Source organism: Pelophylax lessonae (genome assembly GCF_965119305.1).
Source record: "Pelophylax lessonae genome assembly, chromosome: 11".
Classification (NCBI taxonomy): Eukaryota; Metazoa; Chordata; class Amphibia; order Anura; family Ranidae; genus Pelophylax; species Pelophylax lessonae.
Genome location: NC_138778.1, coordinates 133,608,217 through 133,626,900, shown reverse-complemented (window position 1 = coordinate 133,626,900; position 18,684 = coordinate 133,608,217). Strand labels below are relative to the sequence as shown.

Below are 18,684 nucleotides of genomic sequence, written 5' to 3'. Positions count from 1 at the left end.
TAACCAACACCTACAATCTCATCTCATTGATTGGACTCCAGTTGGCTGACATCTCACTCCAATTAGCTCTTGGAGATGTCATTAGTCTAGGGGTTCACATACTTTTTCCACCTGCACTGTGAATGTTTACATGGTGTGTTCAATAAAAACATGGCAACATTTCATTATTTGTGTGTTATTGGTTTAAGCCGACTGTGATTGTCTATTGTTGTGACTTAGATGATGATGATGATCAGATCACATTTTATGACCAATTTGTGCAGAAATCCATATCATTCCAAAGGGTTCACATACTTTTTCTTGCAGCTGTATATATGTTTGTTTTTTTGAACTGTCATATCAAATCAATGATGGACAATTAAATAATTGTACTGTATATGATTATATATATATATATATATATATATATATACATACATACATACATATACACACACATACATACACATACTGCATATATTCTTGTACGCTGTGTTTGTACAATATTCTTGCCTGTTTTTTTTTTTATTGTTCTAAATAGTAATTATATCTTGTATATCCTTTTCATTTTAGAGGTAGCATACTAGCATATCCCCTGAACAACCGTCTGGTGAAACATGTCAGGATTGCTACTATCGCACACATATAGTTGTGTATCTCAAATAATGTATACAGGAAACCTTTTTATTATGTGGTTTTGTCCACTTTAACATTTTTTAATAAAAATGTATACAATTTTAGATACATGTGTTTGGTTTTGAGTTAACATGGCACCTTAAAAGTTCCTAGCCTCCCTAATTGAGGGGGTGGTTTTTCTTTTTCTTGTTTAAGACAACCGTAGAGTTAGCCCAATGTTATTCTATATTGTGAAAGAGAATGTTACACCAAGTAAACAGATACCTAACATGCCAGGCTTGAAAACTGCGCACGCTCGTCCAATGGCGACAAACTTTGGCATAGGCGACGCTTTAAACGTTTCTACAGGTTACCAGTTTAGGATGGACTAGCGGCTCCAGCTTCCACTGCTCCCATTGTACGGTGCAGAAGCTCGCACAGGAGCTTTTTTTTAAACTTTTTATGCTCAGCCCACTATAGGGGCTTTGAATAAAGGCAACAAGTACATTTTTACACTATGAGTAGTCCCTTCTCCGTTTTTGTTCCCTCTTTTTCACATCACCTTCGTGATCTTTGATCACTGTGAGGAAAGTGGATCTGAGGACCGGCTGGAGGTTTTATCCTTGTCACAGAGACCACTGAAGCTTTCTTTGATCCTCTTGTTATATGACAAGGAGGATTAACAACTTCTGGTGAGTGCGGACCTTTACATTCACTGTCCACGTATGGTCTCACCCTCTTCTCAGTGGGATTTTATCTTTGAAAAAACCTATCAACCACTGCAAGAAGATTTTGTCTCTCACTGATCATCACAGAGGATTATCTTTGGGACTTTTTTCACTTTATATTTTCACTGTATTTTTAATTATTTTGTGTTCACTTTGTCGAAGGGGTAACTTTGCACTAGCAGTTTTCTCTTTAGATTTCATACCATTTTAATACATTTTGTACATACATTTCATAGCAAGTGCTGTTACCTGTATAGAGGACTACTCTTGCAGATTATACAACAGAATGCTATGTGCTGCCTGCCAGCAGTGTTTGAGAAGTTCTTTTTTGCCAGTCATTTGCTTTCCAGCACATATTATCTTGAAGTACAAACCTCCAAAAAGTGAAAGCGGTATTTGTGATAAACGACATATGTGTAAGGCTAACTTTACACTGGCATTAAAAGCAGGCACTTGAGAGGCGTTAAAAAGCGCCCCTCACTGATTTACGTTAATAGGGGCTGCCCTGCGAAATTTAACAAAGTTTAGGACAGGTGGATCCAGGAGCCCTCAGCGGGATAGTGGAGCCCTCTGGACTTGGTGTGGTAGTGTCAGCTGCTCCGGCCTACCTCTCTTAGGCTTGTCCTTGTGATGTGCCGGTGTACCTGGTGGTGTATGCCCCCTTCACCTCCCCGCCTGATTTTCCCCTTGATCGTGTCAGGCCAATACTTGTCATGTTCTAAGTGAGGTCTTATTCTTTATTCATTTGCCTACTGTATGTGCATGTTTATTTTCCATAATGTTGTGCATATCTATACTTGCTGTATATTGCAACTCTCTTTTTTTTTTTCAATAAAGTTACCTTTTTGCAATTAAAAAGCGCCCCTCAAAAGCCTATTCAAATTATACAATTCACTTTGCGTTCACTTTTCTTCAAATATAAAGCGTCATATTGAGTCAGGAGGCATTTGAAGCCTTTCAAGTTTATTGTAACCCTTCGCAAATGCTCTGGCAGGCAGTTGCGGTGTAGGGCGTTAAGATTAGTTCATTTCCTGTAATGGAATAGGCATTTGTGGAGCAGTTTTAACGCACCTTAATCAAATGCTTCAAAACTGCTCGTAGGGTATTTAAGGAGCATTTTTAACTCGCCATTAACACTTGTAAAATGCAAGTCTAATGCCCATGCTTAAGCTCATCAATGCCAGTCTAACCCCCATACTAACACTATAGGGGTGTTTGTTAAAGATTCAAAATTTAGTCATGTGTGAAGAAGCCCCAATACTGGTATGACAGGCCTGAAGTGCAATATAAACTGTCCATCAATAACAAAGCTCAAAGTTGCTAAAATCAGAAACTTACAGCTGTTATCTATCTTGCAATATAGCAATAAAAGCTGGCCAACGGTTGCTTACTGGCACCTTTAGCAAATAAACCTTCTGCACAAGGGCATTGTTATAGCAACAGGTAAGCTCTTATATACTGATAAATTATATAATAGGCTCGCTGGTTAAGTAGCCTTTAAAAAAGGCTGCAATATCAACGACATGTAAATATTGTACACAAAGGAACGCAATAATTGAAAGTAGCTCGATATATATTGGGTAACAATCTTGGGTGTCCAAACATGGAATAGGATTTGGGGAGAGGATTAGATTTTTCACAGAGCAGCTGTACTGTTTTTTTTTTTTGGTGAAAAGGTGAAGTTACACTTTTAGGCTGGGTTCACACATATGCGGCTGCAGTTTCAGTGGGGGAGTCCAGTTCTGTTATCTGAAATCGCACCTGAACCAGACCAAAATCACACAGGACTCTTTATTCTTTTTAAAACCGCCCCGGACATGTGTGAACCGGCTGCATTGAGAAAACTGCTGGTTTACATGTTATGTTATGCAAATCAGATGCCCTTCAAGACGCACCCGGTTCGCATATATAAATAAATATGCAGATTCACCACTTCAGAATAGTGAATGGGCAGCTTAAGGATCCAATCTCAATTTTACTACATGAACCTAATTCAAGAAGGAGCCCCAATAACAACTTTGCACTGCAGGTCTGTATGTTACAAATTCAGGATATTGTTTTTCCCCCCCTTTTCAACACACACAAGGGGGGGGGGGGGATTCGTTTTCGTTAAGAGCTGGTTCACACTAATCCAACTCAAAGCCGCCCAGACTTTGAAGTTGCCCGTGCAGCATGACTTCATCGCGGCTTGCAAACGACTTCTCATAATAGAAGTCAATGCAAGTCACTCCGACTTCGCCAAAAAATAGTGCAGGAACCTTTTTTCCATTGCACAGCATTGGGAGCTACTTGTCAGGCGACCAAGTCGCCTAACAATTCGGAGTAGTGTGAACCGGCTCTCACTGTTATAAAATGTTACAGTATAAAATTAAGTAAACCTGCATTTTACCATGTGTTACTACAAAGCACATACTTTAGTGCAGTAGGTTTCTGTGCCAATCATTTTTATTGGCATCTCAACAAACAAATTAAACGCAGCTGCATCATAACGTAACGCCATGCTGTGTCAAAAAAATAAAGTTTGATTTTTGTTATGTTATGGTGATATTGGCAGCCCATTCATACGAATAGGCTGCCTTTACGCAACTCACACGAAGGTGCTTTAGCTAACGCACCTCAACACAGATGTCTGTATGTGCTCTTCTATAAGATCAAACTGGGTCTGCAAGAACTGAAATTAGCACAATGGTGACATTTTCCACATTTTAAATTGTTAAAATTACAGCTCCCCCCCATCAACCCCAGGCCAGTGACTTTGCTAACCATTAGGAGAAATCTTATTAGGCAGAGAGGCTGTGGGCTGAGCTTAGCTTCAGAAATGTGGTCTAGTTCCTATGTCAAAGAAGTCAAAATGGGACCAAGATCAGAGGATGCAGAGCAGATTTTTCTGGCTAAGAAAAATAGCAGCATGCCGGACATTTCATTTTAACCTGGCTGACAGGTTTGCTGGTTCTTTTCAGGGAGTTGACTTCCTCATACTTATCTAATAGCATAGTTACATTGACAGGGCCATGTAAACGTGGAGGGTCGATAAAAATGAATGATTTTTTTTAAAAGATAAAAAAAAAAAAAAATTTTTTTTTTTTTATTTAACCACTTCACCACTAGGCCTATTTCGGACACTTTTTGTTTACAAGTTAAAATCAGTATTTTTTCCTAGAAAACTACTTAGAACCCCCAAACATTATATATATTTTTTTAGCAAAGACTCTGGAGAATAAAATGGTGGTCATTGCAATATTTTTTGTCACGCGGTATTTGCGCAGCGGTCTTTAAAACGCCATTTTTTTTGGGAAAAATTACATTTCACTGCATTTAAAAAATACTAAACAGTAAAGTTGTCACGCCGAGTAAATAGATACCCAACATGTTACGGTTTAAAATTGTGCCCCCCCGTGGGATGGCGACAAACTACGGTCAATAGAGATCTCAATAGGCGACACTTTAAATTTATTTAATGGTTACCAGTTTAGAGTTAGAGTGTAGCTCTTTTTTTAAAATTATTGCTCACGCTCTGGCGATCGCGGCGATACCTCACATGTGTGGTTTGAACAGCGATTTCATTCGCGGCTCGACTTCCGTATACGTTTTTTTTTGTGCGCGAGCTAACGGTGACCGGGGCGGCTAAATTTTTTTCCCCACTTATTTTATTTATTTTTTTAACTTTATTACAGTTTTTTAAAAAAAAAAAAAAATCTGATCACTTTTATTGCTGTCACAAGCAATGTAAACATCCCTTGTGGCAGCAATATGCGGTGACAGGTACACTTTATGGAGGGATCGAGGGTCTAAAAGACCCTAGACCCCTCCACTACACTTCCCTTCCCATTTTCGGCGTTTTGCATACAGCCGTTTTTTAAATTTGCCGCCGTTTTGCAGCACACTAACCCGGAAGTGACGTCATGGACGCCGCCTCCGGGTTACGTCATCGGAGACCCGATCGATGCCGTTTCCGGCATTCATCGGGACTCCATCCAGCCGGCGGACGCGCCGGCTGGGTGCTCGGGGCTCCCGGTGGGACGGGAGCCCCGGTACAAGCCGCGGAAGGCGGCGGGAGGGGGCGGGCGTCCCCTCCCGCCCCCCCGGGTAACGATCGAGCGGCTCCCGAGCCACATCGATCGGTACAGACGGAAAGCCGACCGTCGGCTTTAAACCACGGTACCGGGATGATGCCTCTAGCTAGAGGCATCGTCCCGGTATACCCCCGCAAAGTTACGGACGTCATATGACGTCCACCCAGGGGGAAGTGGTTAAATCAAATTTTTTTTTTATCAAATAAATTTTAATAAAATGCTTTTGTAGTATAAACCTATCTAAAGATGTTTTAGACATGCTGTCCAATTTAATATGATCTTCCCATAGAGGAGAGCGGGGATGGACCTGTCAAGTGTCTTCTCAGCGGGGATCAACGGAGCGATCCCCTACTGAGCTAGCGGAGTCCGTCGAGCGGATCCTCCCCTTGAGAAAGGGGCCTTACAAGTGAACATGGCAATGTCAAGAAGCGGTATTCAACTGCAAAAGGCATTATTGAATCAGCACACTTGACACCAACTCCTTATTCTTGATGAACACCCCACCCTTGAACAACCCCTTACTTTTTATTTGCGTTTGTCCTATTTTTGGGATGGTGTCTTCCTGGCATGGATAATATAGGACTCCCACTGCTGCCTAGGCATCCCCACATTATTTATGTTTGTGTATACTTCCCACAAGGCTAGTAGGGGTCATGGGGTATTTCCTGCAAAAAGAGGATGTGTTGGCATATTTTAACCAGTTAGTCCTACAAAAAGATACCAGATGGATATGGAAACTGGAAGCTAACAATCTGTCTGGTCTAAGTGACAGTTTGTGCTTCAGCCTCTTCCTGGTATGAACTTGTTTAATGGGATTGACCACCACGAGACTGTATGGAAGAAGGTTCGGGAGAGATTATTAATTTTTTTTTCGATTATTAGGTTATACATTTTTATATGTTTGTGCAGTTGTATTTCTGTAAAATGTGATCGTTTTTATTTATTTTTTGATAATTTAGTGAAACAGGGTTGGTGTTTACCTCCCTATGAGAGAACAATTATATAACACACCAGAGTTTCACAAACTTGATGTCATTACATTATAATCTACATACAGAATTGCAATATTTTTTTCTTGACTATCTATCTATCTATCTATCTATCTATCTATCTATCTATCTATCTATCTATCTATCTATCTATCTATCTATCTATCTATCTATCTATCTATCTATCTATCTATCTATCTATCTATCTATCTATCTATCTATCTATCTATCTATCTATCTATCTATCTATCTATCTATCTATCTATCTATCTATCTATCTATCTATATGGTCAAAGGATCACCAGAGAGAATTTAGTCCTGCACTCGTGTCCCAGATTAGACAGACAACGGAATAAAAACCTATTGTTGGGATCCATCCAGATGCCCGACGAGCAGTGGCTCAGCCTCTCAGCACGCCGATGAGAGTCCGAAGCAGCCACTCCTGTACCCTCCACAGCCCAGTGCTTTAGTGAGAGCCGGAGAAGCAGTGCAGGGAGAGTCAGAGACTGACAATCACTGGCTCTCTGCTCAGTGAAGATCAAGAACTAAGCAATCAGTCTTTGATCACTCAGTTCTGAGTTAAGAGCCGGTGGGGGGGACAGCTTCACATCAGATTGATGTTGCAGCCATCTAGGGGAGTATGTAAGTGTTTTTTTTTTTTTGGAAACCTGCACTTCTCTTTAAGTCCCAGTTTACATTAGTGCGATGACAGACATCGCATGTGATTCGGAGCGCACTACTCTGAAAATCACATGCAATGTCTATGCGATGCAAATTCAGCCATACAGAATGTGTGGTTGAATTTGCATCGCATGCGGACACAACTCGCACAGGAACCTTTTTTGGGTCCGAAGCAGAATCGGATCACATGGTGGTTCAAACCTATGCAATCCGATTCACGTCTGAACTGACAGTTCGCACTGCAATATGCAAACTGATCTGGGGGTATCGTTAACTTTGTATTGACACCCCCAGCAATTTACATATGGCAGTGTGAACTGCCTGTGATTTGAATGCGATGCGGGAACCCGCAATGGATTCGCTCCCCCCTGCTCGTTCCCTGCTGAGCCAGCGTGTGTGACCGGCGGCTCCGATGGCCGCTGGCCACTCGCGATCTCCCGCATGGAGAGGGAGAAACACAGCCGTCTGTCATTCTCACTAAAGTAATCACAGAGGCTATTCGATCCTGCTATGTAGGATCGTATGTCTCTGTGATTACATCACAAGCCACACCCCCCCCCCACAGTTAGAATCACGCCCTTAGGGACATACTTAACCCCTTGATCACCAGTAAAGTTAACCCCTTCCCTGCCAGTGTAATTTTTACAGTAACAGTGCATATTTATAGCACGGATTACTGTAGTAATGTCACTGGTACTCCCAAAAGTGTCAAAAATGTCAGTCAGGGGTCCGATCTGTCCGCCGCAATGTCGTAGTCCCGCAAAAAATCGCAGAACGCCGCCATTACTAGTTAAAAATTTAGATTTTTACATTTTTTTGAGAATTTCATATAAAAAAATTTGAAAAATATTTTTTTTTAAAATTGTCACTCTTCTTTTGTTTATAGTGCCAAAAATAAAAATTGCACAGGTGATCAAATACCACCAAAAGAAAGCTCTGTTTGTGGGGAAAAAAGGACATCCATTTCATTTGGGAACAGCGTTGCACGACCGCACAATTGTTCGTTAAATTCATGCAGTGCCGAATCGCAAAATAGGGCCTGGTCTTTGAGCAGCCAAATCCTCCTGGGCTTAAGTGGTTAAGCAATTCAAAGTGTTGTTTTCTTTTTCTTTATATTTTTAAGGTGTTAGTGTTTGGTTTCGATAAACGCGTTTACTGTCCCCTTGCAATCCGGACCTTGAATATACAGTATCTCACAAAAGTGAGTACACCCCTCACGTTTTTGTAAACATTATATCTTTCATGTGACAACACTGAAAAAAATACACTTTGCTAAAATGAAAAGTAGTAACTGTACAGCTTGTATAACAGTGTAAATTTGCTGTCCCCTCAAAATAACTCAACACATAGCCAATAAGGTCTAAACCGCTGGCAACAAAAGTGAGTACACCCCTAAGTTAAAATGTCCAAATTGGGCCAAATTAGCCATGTTCCCTCCTCGATGTCATGTGACTTGTTAGCGTTACAAGGTCTCAGGAGTGTTAAATTTGATGTTATCGCTCTCACTCTCTCATACTGGTCAGTGGAAGTTCAACATGGCACTCTCTGAGGATCTGGAAAAAAGAATTGTTGCTCTACATGAAGATGGCCTAGGCTATAAGAAGATTGCCAAACCCTGAAACTGAGCTGCAGCACGGTGGCCATGACCATACGACTACACATCGGTTGAACAGGACAGGTTCCACTTAGAACAGGCCTCGCCATAGTTGACCAAAGAAGTTGAGTGCACACGCTCAGCGTCAACTCCAGAGGTAGTCTTTGGGAAATAGACGTATGAGTGCTGCCAGCATTGCTGCAGAGGTTGAAGGGTTGGGGGGGGGGGGGGGGGGCTCAGCTTGTCACTGCTCAGACCATACACCACACACTGCATCAAGTTGGTCTGCATGGCTGTCGTCCAAGAAGGAAGCCTCTTCTAAAGATGATGCACAAGAAAGCCCGCAAACAGTTTGCTGAAGACAAGCAGACTAAGGACATGGGTTACAGGAACCACATCCTGTGATAGAAACATAGAAACATAGAATGTGTCGGCAGATAAGAACCATTTGGCCCATCTAGTCTGCCCAATATATCTGAATCCTATGAATAGTCCCTGGCCCTATCTTATATGAAGGATAGCCTTATGCCTATCCCATGCATGCTTAAACTCCTTCACTGTATTTGCAGCTACCACTTCTGCAGGAAGGTTATTCCATGCATCCACTACTCTCTCAGTAAAGTAATACTTCCTCATATTACTTTTAAACCTTTGCCCCTCTAATTTAAAACTGTGTCCTCTTGTGGTAGTTTTTCTTCTTTTAAATATGCTCTCCTCCTTTACCGAGTTGATTCCCTTTATGTATTTAAAAGTTTCTATCATATCCCCTCTGTCTCTTCTTTCTTCCAAGCTATACATGTTAAGGTCCTTTAACCTTTCCTGGTAAGTTTTTTCCTGCAATCCATGTACTAGTTTAGTAGCTCTTCTCTGAACTCTCTCTAGAGTATCTATATCCTTCTGGAGATGTGGCCTCCAGTACTGCGCACAATACTCCAAGTGAGGTGATCTGAAGAGACCAAGATAAACCTATTTGGTTCAGATGGTGTCAAGCGTGTGTGGCGGCAACCAGATGAGGAGTACAAAGACAGGTCTGTCTTGCCTACATTCGAGCATGGTGGTGGGAGTGTCATGGTCTGGGGCTGCATGAGTGCTGCCTGTACTGGGGAGCTACAGTTCATTGAGGGAACCATGAATGCCAACATGTACTGTGACATACTGAAGCAAAGCATGATACCCTCCCTTTGGATACTGGGCAACAGGGCAGTATTCCCATGTGATAAGGACCCCAAACACACCTCCAAAACGACCACTGCCTTGCTAAAGAAGCTGAGGGTAAAGGTGATGGCCTGGTCAAGTATGTCTCCAGACCTAAACCCTATTGAGCATCTGTGGGGCATCCTCAAACGGAAGGTGGAGAAGTGCAAAGTATCTAACATCCACCAGCCCCTTGATGTTGTCACGGAGAAGTGGAAGAGGACTCTAGTGGCAACCTGTGAAGCTCTGGTGAACTCCAAGCCCAAGAGGGTTAGGGCAGTGCTGGAAAATAATGGTGGCCACACAAACAATTGACAATTTGGGCTCAATTTGGACATTCCTACTTAGGGATGTACTCACTTTTGTTGCCAGCAGTTTAGACATTAATGGCTGTGTGTTGAGTTTTTTAAAGGGGACAGCAAATTTACACTGTTATACAAGCTGTACACTCACTACTTTACATTGTAGCAAAGTGTAATTTCTTCAGTGTTGTCACATGAAAAGATAGAATAAAATATTTACAAAAATGTGAGGGGTGTACTCACTTTTGTGAGATACTGTATATGGGGTTTGGATTAATTCTCACCGGCATTTGAGGTGAGATTGTAACATCGGCGGTCCCCCACACGTGATCATGCTACTGAGCATGCGCCCGATGACACGGTTTGCGTCAGACACAAAATTTTAATACATCATTAGCCTGTTTACATGATAATATCACTTTGGCTCTCCCGTCCGGCGCAGGAGGTGGGACGGCGTCTCCTTCATTTTTCACTTATGGAGCCCAGTCTGAAAGGTTGGTTCAGCCTTGGATGCAGCTGGTTAGATATGCTGTAGCCACCTGAATTATGGATTGATACGTATTTCTTATACTTTCAACCATGTCATGTCAAATGGATTTGTCCTCATACATGGATACTTTGCATCTTAGTATGGATGGTATTTGAATTCATATCTGCGGGATATGCCCATATATGTCTGACACCACTACTGTGACATATTTGTGGGGACTTGCACACTGTATATGATGCATGACCTACTATAGTATGGGCCATCTTCCGGATGATTCAGATGTCGATCTACTGTCCTAGTGTATCATGTATTTACACTATGAGCAATTTAGAATATCAGGTGCAGGTGGTTTAATGCTATTTTAAATTCATACTTGGCTACGTTTTTTATGATTTTGATGTGAATAAAATGGTTTTATTTCTTTTTTAGGAGCTTATAAACTTTTCTGTGTTATTCCATACCATTTCTTTTCAATATAAGATAGATGGTGGAGTTTCAGAGTCATTGTCAGATATTTTAGCATTTTTGGGAAGTTTGAAGTCTACCGGTAACTGATATAGCTTTTTTCTTTTTGATTTAGAAATTCCTCCCGTGGGCAGGGAGGTTGGTACATTGAGGTATTATGAATTTTATGTTCTAGATTTCATAGGATGTGTTGCCACTTTGCACACCCTTTTCACTTCAAAAAGAGGTGTACACACATTTTCCAAATAGAGACAAAAGCTTTTTTTTTTAACAAATTTAGCGGAATCTTTACTCTGGTAGTCCATTAATGCTCTTTTCTCTGTCATCTGGCATGTGTGTTGGCAATGTGTCTTCGGGGTGACATGCTAGCATGTCATTATGTCCTTCGTGTTACTGAACCTGCCCTTTAGAATAGCTTAAGTTTGGTATATCATGTCTAAGGAGTGTATAGTCTTCCCTGATGTCCTTTCCCTGCATTTTAAATGAGGCTATATTAAAAATAAACTGCACTGCATTCAACACCTCCTGCAGCAGTGGTTAACCCCTTTTATCTAGGTTCTCAAAGCAGAATTTTACCCAAAAGAGGAAGTTCCACTCTTCCTCCCCTCGTCACATTTCTAACTTTTGTTGGGGAGGGGGTAGGGTACCCATTTTTGACAGGTACCTGCTCCCCACTTCTGCTCAGGTCAGCTAGGTGACCCAAGAAGAGGTTCTCCTCCTCCCTCCATGTTCACAGTCCTCTGGGACATGTCAGAGGTCTCAGAGGGCTTTGGGACTATTCACAAAGCACAGCACGGCTGTGAAGCCGCAAGGAGTAACACGGCTGCTCACAGTGAACATGCCGGCGCCAGGAACCCAAAGTCTGGTGAAGGTGGCGCTTGATCCTTGATCAGATGAAGGTCTGTAGCTACTAACTTTTAACTTTTGCAGATCTGACTGAAGAACTGCTTTAAAGATGTTACATTTGCTGAATCGACTATAGGCATTGATATGGTATTAGCCACTTGTTGTCCCTGCATGTCTACCTATCCTTAAAAGCACTAAGATCTGGAGAAGGATCCAATGGGGCCATAGTGAAAAAGTCTTCAGCCTAAATACCACCTGTGCCTGTCTGGCCTTGCACTAGTATGTATAGGACTGGTACCATCTTAAGAAGGTCCTCCTGAGTCCCGTGCTTTGTCCCTGCATCACCCTGGATGTGGTGGCGTTGTTAGTAGCTTTGTAAGTGGCATTAATTCCTGGCTTTCTTGTGTAGCATGGATGTCAGCTAAAATAGGTTCAGGATAGGCTTTGCAGGATATGTAGCAGGAGCCTTGAAATGGCTATATATTTAGATGCCGCCATGGCACAGGTGGTAATTAGACAGCGCCTAATGTCTGTGCTGACTGAACTAGTTTGGGGATCCTGTGAATAAAGCAGCAAACACAGGCACAGCCTGCCAGAAGGATGATCTAATGAGATGATTTTAGTTTTTAAAAAACACCCATTACATTGCACACATTTGTATCAAATGAGGGGAATTTACTAACACAGAATTTACTAAGACAGAATCTGGAGCAGCTATAAATGGCAATCAAACAGCTTCTTAAGCCTCGTACACATGATCAGATTATCGGATGAATTTCCATCCGTTTTTTGTTGCAGGCTAGTTTTATATCAAAAGTGAAGAGGTTACTTTCATAAGAAAATTCTCGTACGACAGAATTCAACTTCGAAAGTGATGTAATGTGTTGAATTGTTACGGAATGTATTCCATCGTTTCCGAGCATGCGTAGTCTTACTCTTAAGATTTTTTTTGGATGAAAACTGTACTAATTAAATGAAAATCGGATGTGTTCACGTATGATATAAATTGTATAGCCTGCACATTCAGTTTTTGTTGTCCGAAAATTCGTAATCGGCTGTCGAAAGCAATAGTCTTAACAATCCTAAAATCGGCAGATCATTCGCCAAACTAAATTTTACTTCCGATTTTCTTATCGTGTGTAAGGGCATTAACTCTCATTTTCACAGCTTACTAAACAAGCAGAAGCCGATTGGTTAATATGCACAACTGCTCAGAGTTTGTCTGCTCCAACTTAAGTAAAATTCCCCCAACGTCTTTTCTTTGCCCTTAAAAAATACTTACGGGTGTGGCTTCATTTCTATATAGTTTTTTGGAATAAATCCATCCTTGCCATTAAGCTCAGCCTTGTACCAATTTTGATCACACTCTTCATTCAAAACCTGAAAGTGGATCACACACACAAAAAAAAAAAATGATTAGAGAAAGCCACTAGCTCATAAAAACATCATGACTGTAAAACAAAAGATACAACGTACTGATTTGAAAGCAAAACTACTGAATTAAATAAAAGACCCACCCTTCTACTAAAATAATGTACTTAGTCATTAAATAGATGTTTAAACTAGTTTCTCAGTTTTTATTTTTTTGTAACAGACTCCTGTAATCTTCTGCATAGCAGGTCTCAGACTGGGAGAGGAAGGAACAGCACTGAAAGGCAATCAGGCTCAGCTGCACTACACAATGCTGTCAGTGTCAACATAACACAGAGAGCTTGCAGACTGAGCACAGAGGTGGCCTCACCATGAGCTACTACTATCCCATCACAGGCCGAGGCAGGTCCATATTGTAGATGTATTGCTTTAAGCCTTTGGCTGTCAGAGCCGATTTTGCATTTTTATGCACACATGGAAACCCCCAAAACATTATATATTTACTGAAAGCAGACATCTAGAGAATAAAATAGTGGTAGTTCAAAAAATTTTTTTACAAGAAATTTCAGCAAAAGGTATAGAAAACACAAAATTATGGTAAAAAAAATACACTAAAATTAATTTTAGGGCATAAACAAACGCAATAAAGTATTATTTTTTTTTGTGCAGGAAGGCACGTTACAGGCAGGTGTGGAAGCAACTGGACGGCAGCGTGGCTGGCATAAGGCTTCCACCTCACAGGCAGGAGTCTACTTGTCAAGATTTACCTATAATGCGGGAGGCTGCAGCCACTGGGAATGTGTGTAAAACTCCCTGCTGTCAGGTCCGTACGATGTATGGACTTGGCAGCGGGAGGGCTGAAGCATATCCAAAGCAAAGAACAAACATTTAATATATTGCATCTTACTAATCTTAATATTTAAGGGCTGAATACCTTTTTTTTCCTGTTTTGTTTATTTCTATCAGGTGATCCTGTCAGTAACAAACTTCCTGTCCTAGGGTAACACTTCTAAATTTCTGTACTGTTCCCTATAGAAGAGCATCACCTTCAACCTAAGAAAATAGTAGAGAAACCCTCCCTCTTTCCTCTTCACTATAACATGGGAGAGTTCTCTAGTTTACAAGAACTGGATAGAATAACCAGTTAATCAATGATATCTATTTAACCACTTGAAAACCTGGCCTTTTCTGACACTTTTTGTTTACATGTAAAAGTCAGTAAAGTGCTAGAAAATGATTGAAACCCCCCAAAACATATTTTTTTAAGGCAGAGGCCCTAGAGAATAAAATGGTGGGTGTTGCAGTTTTTCAAACGCAATTTTTAAACAAAAAATGTGTGTCCATCAATGAACGAAAGAGAAAATGGGATTTTTGATTTACCGTAAAATCCATTTCTCTGATGTTCATTGACGGACACAGCTCCTGAGCTTCATAACTATTTGATTATACTGCCCCCTACACGAGTAGGACACTAGGCAGAAAAAAAAAAGTCTGGTTTCACCTATGGGCAGTCCCAGGGGGTATACTCCATCTCTCTGCTATAGGTACTCAGTTTTGTTACAAGCAGTGTCAGAAGAATTACAACTCCACAGAGGGGTGGGTGCTGTGCATCAATGAACATCAGAGAAATGGATATTACGGTAAGTCAAAAATCCCATTTTCTCTTTCGTTCATTGATGGACACAGTGCCTGATCTTCTTAATCATTGAGACATCCCAAAGCAGTCCCAAAGAATGTGCCTTGACAGGGAAATGAGTAACTAGACCCTTAACCACTTGCCGACTGCAGCACGACTATTTACGTTGGCAGTCAGCCCCTCACAGGCAGAGTGACGTAGATCTACGGCGCTAGCCTGTGAGGGTCTAGGGAGCGAGCGCGCGCCCCCGGAGGCGCGCTCCCGTGCGGTCACGCCCCTAGGGACACACACCACCCCTCCCTCTCAAAAAAAGTTAACCCCTTCACTGCCAGTGCAATTTTACAGTAACAGTGCATATGTATAGCACTGATTACTGTAGAAATGTCACTGGCAACCCCAAAAGTGTCAAAAATGTCAGTCAAGGGTCCGATCTGTCCGCTGCAATGTTGCAGTCCCGCAAAAAAAAAAAAAAAAAAAAAAATCGCAGATCGCCGCCATTACGCGTTAAAAAAAAAACAACAATGACAAAAATCTTTCCCTTTGTTAGTAAACGCGATAACTTTTGCGTAAACCAATCAAAATAAGCTTTTTGCGATTTTTTTTACCAAACATATGTAGCATAAAACAAATTGGCCGAAAATGTTAAAAAATTTTGATTTTTACATTTTTTGTGGGGAATTTCATATAAAAAAAATGTGAAAAATATTGCTATTTTTGAAAAATTGACGCTCTTTTTTTGTTTATAGCGCATGATCAAAAAATCGCATAGGTGATCAAATACCACCAAAAGAAAGCTCTGTTTGTGGGAAAAAAAGGACGTCAAATTCGTTTAGGTACAGCATCGCACGACCGCGCAATTGTCCGTTAAAGTCACGCAGTGCCGAATCGCAAAATAGGCCCTGTTTAGGAAGGGGGTAAAATCTTCCGGGGCTTAAGTGGTTAATGGAATTGACACACTATTGCTATCAAGATTCTCCAGTTTTCTACGCATATTGAGCAATTGATTGCATGTGGACTGTTGAGACTTTTTCTTCACTAGTTTTAGCGCAACTCTATTTTTGATATATACAAATTTACATACCAGTGTTTTGAGTATGCTGCTATAAAGGCGCTGGTATTTATTGCATTTTATACCTTAATGGAATAGATCTGAACCACCGGCTGTCTGATCAATCTGGAAATAGTCGCAGAGGAAGCAGACAACTTTCCGAGGCCCATCGGTGAGCACAAACAGTGAGTTTGACTTCCTAAAGCTGCCAGGTACACCGTAGCTGCCAGGTACACCCTAACTGCCTGGAACACATCAAAGGCATGCAAAGCAATCTCCTTTGGATGTTTTGGCCTGGGACAGGTAAGGCAACACAATGTCTTCATTCAAATGAAAATCAGAGACAACCTGAGGAAGAGACAACAGAGGCGAAGAACCACCTGATCTCCTGAAAGTTTTACAAAGGAGGCTTCTGGGAGACCGAGAGCACCAAATTGAGGTCACAAGGCAGCAACAGAGACCGCACTGGAGGGGTCAAGTGCCTAACTCCCAAGGGCCGTTGAAAGAAGACCGCTAAGGCCGACACCTGACCCTTGATACTACTCAAGGCCAGTTTCTGCTCAACCCCCCGTTGAAGGAAGGTCAAGACCGGAGCCATCGAAAAAAGAGCGAGGATGAACCCCAAGAGACCTACACCACGCAATGTATGTCTTCCACGTACTATATGGTAGACCTTCCTAACTTGTAACAGAGTTGGAATCGCTGACTCAGACAAACCTCTATCCATCAGCACCTGGGGTTCAACAGCCCAGCCGTCAAAGCCAGGGACTGTAAAGAGGATGGAAGATTGGTCCTTAGGACAGCAGATCCTCTCTGAGAGGAAGCTTCCAAGGAACATCGGCGACCAGCCGCACCAGATCAACGTACCAAGCCCGGCGAGGCCAGTCCGGGGCCACTAAGATGACCGGAATCCCTTCTGCCTCGATCCTGCATAGAAGTCTTGGCAGAAGCTTGAGAGGAGGGAAGGCATAAATCAGACGATACTGACCCCACGGGGCCACCAGCGCATTTCAAACCGCCTCGAAGGTAGACACCATCAGGCCCAACACCGTATGCAAGTCTGGAGGGATGACCATCTGCTGGACAGCAGGAAACGAAATGCAGCCTGCAGTTTCTGGAGTTTGTCCAGAGGAAGGAGTACTCAGGCTAAGGCCAAGTCCTGAGTCAGACCAAGATAGTCCAGCTTTGTGGATGGAACCAGAGCAAACTTCTGAAAATTCAGAATCCAGCCAAACTCCCTTAAGCTCGTATGGTGGTTTCCAGGTTTTCCACCAGAGCAGTAGGAGGCTCTGCTCACAGAAGGAGTTTGTCTAAGTAGCTCAGTATCACGATCCCCTGTTGGCGTAACAATGCTAACACCAGGGAGAACACTTTCGTGAGGACCTGAGGAGCAGAGGCGAGACCGAAGAAAACGCCACAAACTGATACTGCTCCTCTCCCGTGGCAAAGTGGAGGAAGCTCTGGAGACCAATATATTTTGGAATGTGAAGGTAAGCGTCCTTGATGTCGATGGAGGCAAGAAAATCCCCCTGATGCAGGGAAGCCATCACTGTGCGAATGGACATCCTGAACTTCTGCACCCATACAAAGCAGTTCAGCGCCTTGAGCTCCAGAACTGGACGCACCTTGCCTTCCTTTCTTGGGACTGTAAACAGGTTTGTGTAAAACCCCTAAAAACTTTCAGAAGTCGGAACCAGGACCATCACCCTTTAAAGTAAAAGGTCTTGCACCGCCCCAAAAAGAGCATGTAAGCGGACCAGGGACAGTCGCACATCGGAAGGAAGAACCTTACTGTAGAGTAAGGATGAAACTCGATCTTGTAGCCGGACCAAATTCCTTTGTGGACCTACTTGTCTTGTACCAGGGGAGCACACGGGTCCGGAAACCAGCGAAGACATCTCCCCACCCCAGATACGGGTGAGGGCGCACCTTCATGCTGAAGGGGCCTTTTCCGCAGGTCCAGAGAAACCCGCTCTCGACTTGCCAGACCAAGTTTGCTTGGATCCTCCATGGGAGGACCCGAAAGGGCTTTGATCCCTTGTCAGTCGACCCGGAGGGATGAAAAACATTTTATGAGTCGAGAAGGAGGGACCACGTCTAGGACAAGGGCCCTTGCCCGTAGTAGCCTGCGGAAAAAAGGTACTCTTTCCCCCTGTGAGACCATAATTGATGTTAACCAGGGTAGCACCAAACAGGCGATCTCCTTGAAAATGAAGATCAGTCAAGGCCTTTCTTTTAAAGTCTGGTCCATAGTCCAGCATTTGAGCCAAAAGACACGCCGATAGACCACTGCCAAAACAGAGAGACGAGCCACTAGTGGAGTTGCATCCAAAGAGGCATCACAAATAAACTACAGCCCCTGGACCAGCTGGTCCACCAGCTCAACAAAGGCAGGGGGGAGCTACTCCCCCTCCAGGTCATGGCACAAAAGTCTAGCCAATTCGTTCAGAGTCTGCAACACCAGGGCAATGGTGAATATCGGCCTCAATGTCGAAACAGCCAAGGTGTACATATTGCTTCCTTCCTATTGCCTTCCTGTCAGCCGTGTCCTTAAAGGCGGGGAATCTTCAACCAGAATAATGGTTGCCTTGGTTAATCTGGAAACCGGAGGGTCCACCACCAGTGGAACAGTCCACTTCTTAAGAAGGGATTCCTCATAGGGGTATCGAATAG

The 18,684-nt window shown here is 42.5% G+C and overlaps 1 protein-coding gene across 2 annotated transcripts in view; it reads right to left on the bottom strand.

The window, feature by feature from the left end:
- GRB2 (growth factor receptor bound protein 2) overlaps positions 1-18,684 on the bottom strand; it is a 169,545-nt gene that overhangs the window by 26,353 nt on the left and 124,508 nt on the right. For both annotated transcript variants that reach the window (XM_082271910.1, XM_082271911.1), the window contains exon 3: positions 13,239-13,336. In XM_082271910.1, coding sequence (XP_082128036.1) covers positions 13,239-13,336 — 98 coding nt within the window. The remainder of the gene's footprint in view (positions 1-13,238; positions 13,337-18,684) is intronic.